The sequence below is a fragment of the Cajanus cajan genome, chromosome 5 (assembly GCF_000230855.2).
Source record: "Cajanus cajan strain Asha chromosome 5, NIPB_CcT2T_4, whole genome shotgun sequence".
Taxonomy (NCBI): Eukaryota; Viridiplantae; Streptophyta; class Magnoliopsida; order Fabales; family Fabaceae; genus Cajanus; species Cajanus cajan.
In genome coordinates, this window is record NC_138521.1 from 52,343,018 (window position 1) to 52,358,968 (window position 15,951).

General features: G+C 28.5%; 1 protein-coding gene across 1 annotated transcript; it reads right to left on the reverse strand.

Annotated features, from left to right (window-relative positions):
* Positions 1–202: 202 nt before the first annotated feature.
* Positions 203–5,719, reverse strand: BSK2 (BR-signaling kinase 2). The gene is made up of 10 exons (XM_020371985.3): positions 5,109–5,719; positions 4,666–4,892; positions 4,224–4,359; positions 3,159–3,292; positions 2,727–2,832; positions 2,383–2,468; positions 1,727–1,915; positions 1,420–1,578; positions 807–920; positions 203–700 (listed from the first exon to the last, which is right to left on the reverse strand). Exons 1-10 carry the CDS (start codon positions 5,194–5,196, stop codon positions 449–451), a joined length of 1,491 nt encoding a protein of 496 aa, XP_020227574.1. The 5' UTR covers positions 5,197–5,719; the 3' UTR covers positions 203–448.
* Positions 5,720–15,951: the final 10,232 nt, after the last annotated feature.

Here is a 15,951-nt window from a genome sequence, read left to right on the forward strand (position 1 = left end):
AGGGAGGCAAAAATAGGTGCACAAGAGAGAGGGAGAGAAAGAGAAGTTTAAAAAGAGAGAGAGGCATAAAAGAAAGAGAGGAGACAATGAGGCATAGAAGAATTTTCATCATTTAGAAAATTGTTTGTATTTAATATATGAAGAAGTCAATTTTATACTTGATATTTTAAATCTACTTGAAAATTAAATTCCACCATCAAAATTCCCCATCCAAATACATTGTTATTTTCATATGGAGAAAGTTCATTCTACAAGATTCATTTGTATGGGAAAATCTATACTGTAAAATATTCATTGAGAACATCTTATACCAAAGTTCTTTTTCTTGCCCCTTAAACTAGCACCCTACATATTCCTACACTAGCAAAGTACAAATTATGGCAAAAAATAGCATATTCTTTTATGCCACTCAGCTAGTTCAGTGAGCAAAGAACTTCAAATTGGAATTTTAGCCACGCCAGCTGTTAGACCTCTTAGCTTCAAAAGCAGCTCCATCATTAAGCATGTCATGCGCATCAGTTTCCATTCCCAGCTTAGAGAGAGCAAGAGCCTGCAGGTAGAATGCAGTTGGCCATTCAGGTATGCATACCTGTGCCTGCATGGCATCCCTTAATGCAAGTTCTGCTTGATCATTCATCAAGTAGGAGAAGGCTCTCCTTGCAAACACAGTAGCAGAAGGAACAGACATCATAACCACCAACTGTTTAACGCAAAGAAGTAAAGGACATTCAGACAATCATTTTTTCAGAATAGGAATATACCTTAGAACACATTGAACAGTAAAAAAAGTGAAACAGTGCATCTACCTTCGAATAATACTCAATTGCATTTTTGAAATCCTTGTCTCTGAATGCTATATCACCAAACTTCTTTGTGTTCAAGATATCTTGCACTTGTTGTGTCCATTCTTGGAATGAAAGCTGCAATCACAAAAAGAGTTGGCAAAACAACCAGAGACAACAAGTGAGATTTACATTTATTGCCGTATTTGTGCCTTAGAAGTAAAACAATTGAACAAATTAGTACTACAGAAATAGTGCGTTATCCATTAATGCAATCCAACTACAGCGCAGCATGTTCAGAAATAACCGGATCAATATATGCATTCATGTCAGTAAGTAATTAAGTCATGCAAGTCAACACGTGACAAAAAGATTCCATGCAAAAAAGAAAATCATATAAAATATAATTCCATGCATTTGGGCAACGGATCAACCCGAAACAGGACAACTTAAATATGAATGAATGAGATAACAGGAATATTAACCATGCCATCAGGTATAATAAACCAGCCACATGCAGAATACTTTAGTAAAATGACCCAACCTTGATTTGCATATCCACACATCTCACTCGGAATATTGGTTTCTCTGTAGTAACTAATTAAAAACCTGTGTTGAATGTGGTGATTTGACATACCTCATTTTCTGCACCTTCTTCATCTTTATAACCTGTTTTTAACAATATATCATGCACTGCAGTAAGATCCATCCTTGCACAAGCCTTTCCAAGAGGAGAAAGCATGGTAGGTAGCACTGTTGTGTTTTTAGTTAGGCCCATTAACACATGAGATGCTACCTGTAAAAAAAGGGAGAAATTCAATAAGATGAACAAAGATTTTACAAAAGGGAAGCCTGGAAAATGAAGTTGAACACTATTTGGAGATAAAAGGACAGAAAATATAAATTTAAGGTCAACATTGAAAGCTAAAACGAAAACTGAAAACCTCTTTCTGCTTTTGAAGAGGTGCAACGGCAGTAAGAAGAAACTTAATATCAGGCCGTTCTCTGGCCTCAAACTGAAGACATTTTGAAGCAAGCTCAACCAACTTTGTAGCATCATCGTTTGCATATTGCCCTTCTAGAGAAGAGTCCATCAACAACAGAACATTTTTCCCTCTAATTAGGTCCAAAGCCTGAAGAACAAAATCATTCCTATTAACAACTTTCGTACCCTTGCATCGCATATACCATATTCAACTTCATATGATTTAACTAGCCAGAATGAATAGGCCTTTCTGTATCAAGTCAATATGTCAAAGGATTTAAAAAATAATTATATGAATCATTCATTTTTTATGCTACGTGAACCTAACTTCAACTAGAAAGCAACCTTAATATCTGGTGGCATGCAAGAGGGTCTAGAGTGATAATAACTTTTACCGGCAGCATGTGTTCAGTGGAAATTTTATTAATCCAGGATGACATAACCAGGCAATACTCACATGTTTTGGATAGATAATATGATTCATACCAGACACTGAAGGAACTCTAAAAATGTAGGGTAATATTGAATGCTTAGCATGTCTTTTAAAACAGAATAAATCATAAACACATTCTTATATGAATGCAGAGACTGGATTTTGTTAGAAACGCAACATACATGGCTCGGAGGAATATGCTTTCCACTTAAAAGATCCAGAAGAACAGTTCCATAACTGTAGATAACACTCTCAGGGATTATCCTGCCTGCAAATGGATGGAATATCAGGAAAACCAAGTTGCAAATGAATCCAACAAACATTTATTATTCTTTTTAGACTCTAAAGAATACTTCAAGAAAAATCAACATTCTGCTTTATTATTCAGTATATATGTACATAATAAGTCCCTGCTAGTAAATGTATATAATCCATATCCATCATTGTTGGGAATTCCATAAGAAGCAAAAGTAAAATCTACAAGGATTCAGTTATCCAGAAAAATACATTTTAGCAAATATTATACCTGTTCGCAAAAATTCAGGTGGAGTATAAGCTAAATTGGTACTGTAGCTTTTCCCGTCTCGACTATTTTTCATAAGCCCAAAACTAGATAAGCGGGGATCACCATCCTGACAGAAGTGAATAAATCAGTAACAAAATGCATAATTTATACATGTATTAATGAACAAATGATGTTCATGGCATTTATAGCATTCTTCATGTGCAACCATATGAACATGATGGCAATTAGGTACCACCTATGATCTGTAGAAGACAACAATGAAGTATCAAAGTCAAACAACAAAGCTAAGGAATTAGAGAAGAATACCGGATAGATATACCTAAACAGGAAAAATGCATCATGCAGAATATATATCACCACAAACACTTAAAATATCGTGACATAATATACAAAACAAACAATGAGTTCATAATGATAGATTCATAATCATACCTCATCAAAAAGAATCCTATATGCATTCAGATCATGATATATTTTCCGGTTCTCCATGCTACAATGATCTAGTGCCTGGGCAACATGGTATGCAACTCTGACACGCATTTCCCATGGTAATGGTTGTTTGTCCCCTATGACATAGAATCACAGAATTCATTGAACAAAGAATTAAGTAAACTGATAATCAAACTACTGTTGACAAGTAAAACAGATGCTACTAGATACTTATTACTCGAACTGATTATCAAACTACAGCTGACTATACTTCTCTCATTTTACTTTTCACTGTGTGCTTTTCTTTTAGAGGGGGGTATTTGGGCCATATAAAGTAAATTAAATCATGAACAAGCCAGAACGTAATAACAACCAGAAAGAACAGGATTAAGAAATGAGACAATAGAAATATAAGTTGGACTCCTTCTATAAAGATAAAGGAACCGATATTGAATTTATCCAGAAAATTTGAACCATTTTGTCATGATATTTATCACTAAGGCTCGGTTACGAGTTGCATCGTAAGTAGTTATGTACTGCTAATAGTGGATAGGAATGCCAGGATTTGTAAGGATTATTCAATGATATATTATTCTATGCTCATCTGATTGTTGCTCTCTGTCTCTGAAAATATTCTATTTCTAATCAAGCACTAATTAACTATAAGTATAAAAAGGTTGTTGGTGATGGAACCCCGAGCAATATCTCTAGATTTTATTGTGTTTAAACACATTGCCTTTCTGCACTTTCCAGTTTTCCAAGTGTCCATTTTTGTTCCAACAAAACATAGCATTAAAACCATGAATGGCATAACTTATATTGGCCAAGCTAAAATAAATGTATCATTTTTTTCTCAGCAAAAGCATATACCACCTCCAGCAAAATAACACAAATACGGTAAAAATTTAACTCAGACAGCTCCTGTCTCTCAAGCAATGAAGGACTTGCCACCAAGACCAGAGACAATAAGTCAACAAGGAGATTGACAAGAGAGGGTAAAAGTACTAGAACTAATAAAGAGCTTTAATGACTGCAAAGAGAGTTAAGTGAAAAGATGTAGAGAAGTACAATGAAAGAGATGTTTGGACAAAGTATCATTTGGCATGTACTCAGCTACCAAGAGCCTTTCATCTCCTTCAGCACAACAGCCAATTAGATTCACCAGCCTCTTGTGCCTCACTTTCCCAACTCCAGCTGCCTCTGCCTGACCAATCAAAACCATTAACAAAACCTTGCATTCCCAGATAACATATCCAACAGCAGCAATGAAACAATCAATAGAATGTAAAAAAAAAAAATGCATGAAGGAAAATCTTTAAAGAGAGAGAATCTAAATATTTATCTCCCAGTCAAACCCCCAAAATGCACATGGAGTACAGGATAATTCACATAAATCTACAGTGAGCTTCTGAAATCAACCAGATACTAGTCATTCTCCTACTCCTTTTTCCTACAATTTCTCAGCAACCAACCAAATTGAGGGCTAATAAAAGTAGTTCATTTCTCTCACCATGAACTGTTGAGCATCAGGCCAAGACAGTTTGGAGAAGCGCTTCACAGCAACCAACCGATTGTTCTCAAGCTTCCCTCTGTAGACCACATTTGGAGCTTTCTCACCACTCTCAGAAACAATGTAATCTGTGCTGAACTCATTTGTGGCCCTTCGTAGTTCACTCAGACCATACTCCTTGAATGCTGGAACCAGACACTCTTGATCAGCATCATCCCCACCATGCCCTTCAAAATCAGAAAACAACAAAACCAAATCAAAACAAACTAAAAACCCAAACTTTCTCAAACCAACACCAAAACAAGAAGAAGAAAAGAACCACCCCCATTTTTCTCCAAACCCCATGAATGCCAGATTTTGACAAACCCCTCAACACAAAGAGAAAAGAAACACTTCAACACAAGATGAAAACCAAAAGGGTGTGAAAACAGTAAAAAGGGAACCTGGATCGGGATGTTTGGAGTCTGGCAAGGCAGCAGGAGGGTCTTCAGGAGAGTGAATATGAGCAGTTTTGGAGTGAAAACAACCCATGGTTGTGGTTATGATTGTGAAATGATTAATATGATTGTGGCTATAATACAAGTGGGGTGTCTACATAGAAACAAAGGTTGAAGATTGCAGCACTAGGTTGGCATAGGGGGCATGATGAATACCCGAGCAGAAGCAAAAAGAGTGAAGGTTCAATGGTTTGATATGATACGCCGAAAATGTTGCAAGCGACTGAGTCACTGCCACTCTTGCTTGTTTCAGCGGCGGAAACACAGAGGAGAGAGAGAGATAAAAAGACCAAAACCCAAAAGGTAAGTAAGGAAGAAAAAAATGAATGAATGTGAAAAAGAAGAGAGAGATGAAGAAGCAGAGAAGGTCACATGACAGTGTCTATCATGGAGCACGTGCTGCCCCAGGTGGGACTGAGAAGTGAGAAGTGAGAAGTGAGAAGTGAGAAGTGTATTTTCCAATGTCACTTGAAAAAATTATTATTTTTTCACTTTTGCTTGCAGCTGCATACTGCATAGAGTTAAGAAATTATTACTACAATTCACAAGGACAGCTCCTAATAACAGACACCAACAAGAACATGATTACACAATACTTGAACCCGTTTGATCCTTGTCCATGTTTTAAGGGTCTTGTGTCCGCTTTTAGTTTCTTCAAGCGTTTCAAGGGACCTTCACACCCTAAATCCAGTGACAATCAACGTGATCAAAAGTGAATCACCTTTGCTTTCTCTCACGTAATATCAACTTCATCAAACCGCTTACTTTTCTCACATCTTTTTCACTTTTCGCCCAATCAAATATCATTGCATAAACTATTTTCACATTTCTATTCTTTTATTAAAAATCAAAATTCGATACTCACTTCTTTCAATATGGAGATGCCATTATTTTCTCGAATCGATCGAAAAATAGTTCTATATCCCGTTGAAAAAACTTATATTTTTATTAAATAAAAAATATTAATTACATTAGGAAAATTAAGATAAACAAAATATTTTTATTATTTTAAAGAAGAGTTACGGTTTTCTATTAAACGAATACTACATTAATATGTTTGAAATTTTTTTATCAGTACTTTAGAGAAAGAAATAAAAAATAAAGTAATTTATGTATAAATTAATTTATAAAAGTTTTTTATATTAATTTTTTAAAATATATTAATAATTTAACTTATGTAATCACAAACATGTAACATCTTTATTATATATAATTAAAATTTATAATAAATTAAATATAAATAAGTATTATGTTTGAATATGTAAATTATATGTAAAATTTGTAAAAATATTAAATATTTTTTAAATATATAAAAAATAATTGATATTATGACATAAATTTATTTTATTTATTAATATTTTATTTAAAAATGATTATGATACACAATCGAATTGAATTAGATAAAAAATTAAAGAAATTTCTTTAAAAAAACTCTTAAATCATTATGATAGAAATTCGTATTTAATATATATGGGTTAATTTTTAATTTTATGTATAAATAAATTTTATTTCATAAAAAAGTATAATTTTTTTTCTCGCCTAAAATTTACTTCGGTTAGCTGGTGTAAATACAAAATAGTGCAATTCACAGCATAAAGAGATCAAATACAATGTACCAAAATAAAATGAGGTCAATTACAATGCTGGTGCGTTTTTGAAAAATAAAGAATCAAATTCATTTTAAAAGAAGACTAACTAGCATTAACCGCGTTTTTTATAAGACAAACGGTTGTTTGTATATTTTTGCATCGCAGTTAAACAATAAAAGTATTAAAAAAAACATTTAATTTTATTAATATATATTTTTAATGTACTTCAGTTTATGAATTTATTAACTAGTGGCTTCATCAGTTAAATTTTGTTTTCTAATAAATGTTCTTGACATCATTTGACTGACTCCTGTGTCGATTTTTCCTTCCTTTATTTAAAAAGTTACTATGATATCCTGCAAAAAAAATTCTGGGAAAAGAAACTAAATTCGAAAATAATCAATGAGATGTGAAACTGAATCCTCTGAGATTGATTAATTGAATTGATTTTTGTATAATAACAGAACTATGCAGAGGAGAAAATAAAAAAATGTGTGGAAGCATAGTTGATCTCATGAAGTCATGTGTGTGTGGGTTGGTGGGCATTAAATGCAAGAATTGTAAGATTTATGTTGCTACATCAAGCATCAATAGTTTTGTTTCATCTTTTAATAAGCATAATTAATGAAACAAGATATAAAAAGATATGATGACTAAAGTGTTTAGAATAATTTATAGAAATATTATTATTTTTAAATATAGTTAGATTATCTTCCCATACGTAAAGTAAAAAATGTTAATCTCGATCTAGAATGACTTGTCATGACCCCAATGGCGATTTTCTTGCCAAATGACATAGTTATCATATTGAAACATGTTAGACTATAGCAATTAGGTACTCTAATAGGTAATGGCTGAAAAATTGAGCCAACCCAAAAATCTAACCTATAATAATTTAAATATAGAGTCAAATCTTTTTTGAGTTTAAGAATTATGTAGTTAAAAACATCAAAGGAAAGATCAATGGGAATTAACATCAAAAAAATCTTATTGTTTGTTAAGAAAATATTTGAATTTTCAGATTTTTTTTCTTCTCTAAATCTAACTAAATACATGTTCCACGTTTGTAATGCTATAGGAAATTTTTAAGATATTTTGCGAAAAAAAAAATATTATTGATTTGATTTCCATATTTATCTTTTCATCAACTCAAATAAATATGGTGACTTAGTCCTCAGACAAGTCAATCAAGTAATACCAGATTGTTTTAATTTCCTTCATATTAGTGTTATTTAACTTGATCATAATTATTTCTAGTAGATATATATGATATTTAAAAAAAAACTAACTTTTAGCTTATTATTAGTATTTTTTGTATAAAAAATGCTTAGTATAATTCTTATATTAAAATTTTAATTTTCTTCTACTTTTAAATATTATTTTTTCATTTATTTTGATCTTCTTATAATCTTAATAATGTTATCGAATATCTTAATTTAGTAATGTTTATTGTGGCTTTTTAAGTTTAAATATGTTTTAAATCTTTGGATATTGTTCTATCTCGTTTTATTCTTTGCAAAAATTATTAGATATTAACATTTTTTTTGTCTTTATCACTTATTTAGTCAGCTTTTTTAAAGTTAAAGTGGGTAACAAAATAAAAGTATTAATTTTAATAGTTAAAGTAACAAATAATATTTTAAATTACGATATTTAAAAATATTTCTATGCACATATTTAATTAAGTAATATATTTATCATTTATATAAATAAGGTAAATATATATAATTTTTAAAATTTATTTTTAATATATTATGAACAATAATTTTTATTATTGTCAATGTTGTTATTAATTTTATTCAACTAATCTACTAAACATTGTAGTTTTTTTAAAAAAAATCTTGGTAGATAAAAAAGTATAATTTACTTTCAATATATTATCTTTATCTTTGGACATAAACAATAGCTTGTGATACATTAAAAAGAATAGATTATATTACAATTGATTAAAATAATAAATTGAAAGGTAAAAATAATATTAAATATAAATATTAAAATATATTATAAGTGTCTTACAATTTACTTTTAATGTATTATCTTTGTCTTTGGAGACAAACTATAGCTTGTGATATATTAAAAAAAAAACTATATTACAGTTGATCAAAATAATAAATGGAAAGGTAAAAATAATATTAAATTAAAATATTGAAAATATATTATAAGTGTCAAAGTAAATTATAATATTTTAAAATATAGTTATTAAAAATAAATTAAAAAATAAGAACGATATTAAATAATCTAACTATTATTTAATACTATGTTATGTTGTGAATTGTATGATTACTTTAAATTTTAATATTTAATTAATTTATGATAATGTGTTATTTTAACGTTTTAGAACTTTAAGAATTAAAGGAATTTTTTGAGAGTTCAATTGTTTGACATTGCTTTGTATTGATGTCAAAGGTTGACTAAATTTGAGATATGGTATACAAGATTATTTAAGTTGTATAATCTGTTGTTGTGTTGTCTAGTACTAAAGTTGTTGAAGATTGTATGTATTATTGGGTGCTGAGTTTAGAGTTGTGTAATAAAGTCAGTTAGTTGTTACATTGTGTACTAAGATGCAAAATGATTGATCTTACATGATTGATTAGTTGTGTTGTCAAGTTTAGCTTATGGTTATGGTTGTATAGTTGAGATTAGGTTATTTTTAGTTAGCTTAATTGCTTCTATATTATTTATTTTTTTGCATACAAGCTTGCATTTATTTTTTTTCTTCATGTTATTGGATTACGGTGATCATACGTGTTATGAGAGTAAAACATGATTCGATTAAAAGACGAGTATTATGTTGCACCACATTGGTGATGGTGATGTTTGGTGTAGGCTATTTTAATATAGCCGGTTGTTGCTTGATCGACAATTTTGAATTTTATGTTTTACAAATCCTAATATTGTAAATAAGATTATGTTGTAATCTCATTGAGGGATCTTTTATATTTTTACTTGTTTATTTCTACACATACACATTTATTATATGAATATTCAAGTATTGTTTGCATGATAATTTTATATTAGATTATATTTACGTTTTTCGCTACTAAATTGTTGAATTGTAATAAATGTATTAACTTATCAGATCGTTATAATTATTATTCTTAATATATTGTTAAGGGTATAATATATCAATGAAAATTTAATATTCAAATATCTTGAGATTCACATTATTGGATAGAGTTGTCTCTAATTATAAATTAATTAATAAATACTTAAATTACTATTTATATTATGATTAATTAATTATTGAAAGTTCTAATATGTACTCTTGCATTATTCAATTCCTTTGGCAATATTTTGATAAATTCATAAGTAATTTCTTTTATATTAAACTTTCTTATCGCACTTAGTTATATGAGAGATAACTCGTTGATAATTTATTTATTTATTCAAACACTTTTGGTGCTCGAAAATGATTGCTAAAAAGAAAAGACAGATTTGGAAATTTTTAAAAACACTAGTGCAAAATTTTAAGTATTTTATAATAATAAAAAAATATTTGTCTCTCAATGAAAAATAGTTTAATATTAGATGTAACTCTTATGATTTTCGAGTGAACGAGAATAAATTTGATTTTATTAATTTTCTTTACCTTGTCTCTTTATTTATTGCTTCACCTAATTGAATAACTTAAGTTTTCTATAAATTTTTTTAACTAAAGTTTATTTAAGATTTTGATATAATTGTCTACCAAACATTTATCTTATCAAAATGTAATTATTTTAATCTATACTATTAATAAAGGGATTGTTCCATTTTATTGTTTATATATATATATATATTTTTTAATAATTTTATCCTTTTTTCTTTTGTAAATCTTACTTTATAACCGTTTATAATAATCACTTGCTATTATATATTTTTATTATTTATTATTTTTAAAAATAATTTTTAGAATCACGAAGTGTGTTTTGAACTCTAGTTATATATAATGGGTCTTTTGTTTAAATTTTAAAAATAAGTATTTTTAAATAAGTGCTTTAAAAAATATATAAAATTATTATTATTTAAAAAAAATAAACAAAATACATCGATAAGTAAAAAAAATTATTTTTATTAAAAAAATTATAATTTGTTTTAAACAAACGGATCCAATATAAAATTGTTTAAAAATTATCTTCTAAAATAAAGCAGTTGCTATGGTTTTCAAAATGTTTTCGAAAACATAAGTAGGTTCTCTTAAGTTTTATTGTTTAACTTTCATTACCTTATCTTAAGAATGTGCTAAGAGTTTAAATTTTATATTTTCTTATTTAATATGAACTCATATTTTAAAGATAAATATATTAACTATTTATATTTAGTAGATTATATTTCAAGTGATCTAATTTATGAATATGTTAGACTACTATTTATATATTGAGTTAATCACCTATACATGGTGAAACGTAGTTAGTAGACTAGAACGAGCCGTTCCAAACTACTAAAACAATGGTGATTTAGTAGCCCAGAACGGGTCGTTCCTAAACTGGAATGGATCGTTCTAAACTACTAAATATGCCTAAGAATCTTGGACTGGAACGGGCCATTCCAAAATGGTAATTGTGAGTTAAATTCCACTCCAGAACGGACCGTTCCGATTTTAGAACGGGCCGTTTTAGACGTGCCAGAACGGGCCGTTCTACATGTGAATTTTACACATGATGAAGGAGCCCAGAACGGGCCGTTCCAGATTTGAAACGGACCGTTCTGGCCACTTTAGACTTCTATAAATAGAGGTTGTACAGTTGAGGAGAATGAGAGGTTTTTAGAGATAAGTTTTAGAGAGAAGGACTCTAGACTAGGAAGCTTGCTTTGGGTGGATTGAAGTCCCGGGTTGAGCTTCAGAAAGGAAATTCCACTTCTTCTAAGTTCTTGGCTATTCTGAGCTAATCTTCAGCTAAGGGAAACTAGATTATATGTTGTTTGGTTGTATGTAAGTTTAGGATTTCATATGGAGTTGTATAATTATATTGAGATGTATGATGAGTAGAAAGTGAAATGAAGAGATGCATGTTGAGTATAGTGTTGTAAACTAAATGAGTAGTTGTGTCAAATAGAAAATGTGTTGAATACATGGTATGTTGCTAAAGTTGTTATATTTATGTGTGGATTATTTATATGTTGTAAAATATGATAAAATGATAATGTTGTGAATTGTGAGAAGCATGATGTGAAATGTGTAGACGTGTTGAGATTTATACAAAATTTATTAGTAGACCATGTTGTTAAGTTGTTAGAGAAGAGTTGTATGTTGCTATAAAGTTGTACGTTGTGCCATGTGTTGAAAAGATATTATTTTATGATGATTGAGTTGTAAATTATGAGTTGAACTAATAAGCTGTTGAGTTGTAAGCTGATTCAGTTATGATGATAAGTTGTTGATTACTAGGACTAGAGGAGATATTTTTGAAGTTGCTCATCCTATTGTGCGGATTGAGATAGTTGTGGTGCTCTAAGAGCCCAATTTGTTGAAAACCGTCCTTGGAAAGTTGTCCCTTGGAGTGGACGTTGTGTTGTTCCCCTTTAAGACTTATACTAGAAAAATGGAAATTAGAGACGGAAAGAATCTGTCACAAAATATTTAGTGACGGAAAAATTTAGTCTGTCACAATTAGTGACGGAAATATGCCGTCACTAACTAATAATTTTTTCGTCACAAATTACTTAAATAAATGTTAATACTTGAGTAAAATTCTGTCGCAATTTGTGACAGCCTAAGAAGTCGTCGCAATTTGTGACGGAACGCATTCGTCACAAACTGTGAGGGATTCAAAATCCGTCACAAAATCCTAATTTTTTATTTTTACGAATTTTTAAATAAAAAATAATTAAATTATTTCAGATTTATTAATTATACAATATATATTATTTTTACTTTTTTTTTCTAATCTACGAGTATTAATTATTAACTTTAAGATAATTGGCAGTGGTAAGATTCGAATCCCTTACCTTCTACTCATTAAAACCTTAACACTCATTCTCCAGCCATCTGAACTACCTTATCAGTTCAGTACTTATTTAACAATATATATATAAATATTAAAGAATATCAATTTTTATCACAATAATATCAAACATCATTAAACATCAAACTAATAAATTTAAAATAGATTCATAATTAAAATCATAATATAATTTATTTTAGAATTTTTATTTTATTAAATTAATTAAAAATTAATTATATTTTATCACTTTTTAATCAAGTGAATGAATGATAATGAATTAACAAAATTTTTAAAATATATTTTAATTGAAAGTATATCATTAGTAAATATTTGAATATAAAAGTATTTTTATAAATAATTAAATAAAAAATATATTTTAAAATTTATTTCTCTCATAACACCACTTAAGTAAAAATTTTCAAAAAAAACTAAACTCATATTTGTTTGCGTTATTTTTCCAAAAAATAAAAAATAAAAAGAAAAGATCAAACCTTTTGATAATTAAGTCATCTAAAAATTAAGACAAAAAAATAATGTTAATTGGACCAAACTACCCAATACGTACGGACTGAGTTCAATGTGATATCCTCCACAAAAAAGAAGGACAATAGACTCCGAAACTGTAATGCATAAATAAAATTTGAAAATTAAAACAATTTATTCGAAACGGTTACACGAGGAAAAACGAAAAGAATAAATAGTTGTTTAGATTGTGAAACTTGTAATCAATTACTAAAACCTTATATTCGATTACTAGATGATTTTATAAATTTAACTTTAATTCTAATACTTATAATCCTGTAACTAATTTTTTAATTAATAAAAAATATTATAAATAATGATTTTTTTATAATATTTATTAAAATTATACATGTAACACTTAAATCCAAAATAATGATCAAGTGTCATAAATTCTCCAGCATCAACCATATATATATATATATATATATATATATATTTATATTACTTGCATTCACAGATATTGATCTGCTATATTAGAGTCACATCTTTATTAATTTATTAAGGAATGTTTTTTACTTTCATATATTATTTTATAAATTATATATTATAAATTATCATAAATATTTTTTAAACTAATTATAAAAATTAAAATAAGTTTAAATAAATGCAAATGACAATGTATTACAAAGTAATAGTTTCATCTTTGTATTAAAAATATATTATCCTTCTCTTTTTCATCTATCTTTTAACATAATTGTACAATAAAATTTTCTATTTTGAGAGGGATACATAATCCCTCACAGATTGTGACGGAATTTGTGACGGAATACAATTTTTAAAAATTATCCGTCACAGAATCCGTCACAAATTGTGAGGGAATCAAAATCCGTCACAAAATCCTAATTTTTTATTTTTACAAATTTTTAAATAAAAAATAATTAAATTATTCCAGATTTATTAATTATATAATATATATTATTTTCACCTTTTTTTCTAATATACAAGTGTTAATTATAAAGTGTATTATATAATATATATATAATACACTTTATAATTAATTATATATATATTTTACCTTTTATTAATTATATAATATATATTAAATTATTCCATTTAAGTGTATTATAAAGTATGATGATAATATTTTTATATATTTATTGATAGACTTAATTGTACTTTTTATTAAATGATCAAGCACAATGAATTTTCTAGCGTCAACCATTATATATATATATATATATATATATATATATATATAGTTATATATAATTATATATAATTTATAAATATACTTTTATATATTTATTTTTAGCTTTTTTTAGTTAAAATGCAAAATAATATTGTCTTTTTATAATTTCATAAGTATTTTTAAATTAAATTTTTTTTCCTAATTCATATTTTAATTTCTTATACTTCAAAATGACAACTTATTATTTAAATTAATTTATTTCTTATGTTTTAATTTTTAATCTTTTGATGAAAAAAATATTTTAGTTTCATAATTTTTTAATTATTTTTTTAGCAAAATATTTTTTATTTATACATAATTCTTAAATATAATAATTGTACAATAAAATTTTCTATTTTGAGAGAGATACATAATCCCTCACAGATTGTGACGGAATTTGTGACGGAATACAATTTTTAAAAATTTTCCATCACAGAATCCGTCACAAAATTATTCATTAAATTTTGTGACGGATTTTTGTGACGAAATATTTAGAGAGGAATCAAAATCCGTCACTAAATCCGTCGCAATTATTTATTTATTTATTAGTGTTAGTTGGTCCCGTGTGTGGGCAAGGTCGAGGCACACGTGTACAAAGTGACCACGGTATAGGGGCAAGGTCGAGCTATATCGATTACAAAGCGACCAATTTGAGTATAGTACGAAGTCGGGAACTTAGTTCCTAACTGAGTACTATACTTCCTTGTTTAAGTGGCAAAGTTTGAGAAATCGTTATCGTGTTGTGAATTTCTATCCAAATTTGTTGTTTACGTAGCAAGCCCAAAAAGGTTTTATGTTGTCAGTTCGGTAGGACCTAGCCACTTAGACTACTTACCATGTTGTAGGAGATCTCCGAGTTGAAATGCGTGACGACGCATAAGTTGTTGACGAGTTGATTTGTTGTTGATAAGAGTTGTATTTATGTTGTTGTGTTGTTAAGTTGTGATTGTGTTGTATATTGATCATGTTGAGAATGATGATAGTGTTGTTATGTTATAAGTTGCTTAATTGTATACAAGTTGATGATGATGCTAGTGTCGCTAGATTACCTGTGTTTTAAGTTGTTTTAAACATGTGTTGTTGAGAGGTGTGTAACACACGTGTTGGTTGTTGCTATGATGAATATGATAATTATTCCAATGGTTTGTACAGTAGTTGCTTTGAAGTGTTGATACAGCGTTGATATGTGGAATCAAGTTGAAATGATGTTAAGATGTATAATATATGTGTTGTTTATCTTTTGTGTCGGATGTGAAGATGATTATATAGTTATGTTTCATATTTGATATTTATGAGTTGTTTATTGTCTCTAGCTTACCCTTGCATGTTTCCATGTGGTTTGAACTGCGATGATCATACGTTGTATTGTGGGAGCAGGGCAGGGATAGGCTGGGAGATAGTTGCTAGAGGCCACAGGAGGTGCCTGGAGATGAATATTTCTTTTTTGTAGGCTACCTTATAGTAGCATACTTTGTTGTATATAATTGATTGCTGTTGGTTGCTTGATTAGCAACTTGTGTTGTAAATATTTTATTATACTATTTTAGTATATATATTCCAGTAGTGTGTAGTGTTGTTTCGTA

Excerpts from the sequence above, each read along its gene's own strand:
- BSK2 (XM_020371985.3), bottom strand. The coding sequence starts at position 5,196 with ATGGGTTGTTTTCACTCCAAAACTGCTCATATTCACTCTCCTGAAGAC. Across the intron at positions 4,893-5,108 it reads CTCCAAACATCCCGATCCAG|GGCATGGTGGGGATGATGCT; the intron begins GTTCCCTTTTTA and ends CTGATTTTGAAG. Across the intron at positions 1,916-2,382 it reads AGCATATTCCTCCGAGCCAT|GCTTTGGACCTAATTAGAGG; the intron begins GTATGTTGCGTT and ends TTTGTTCTTCAG.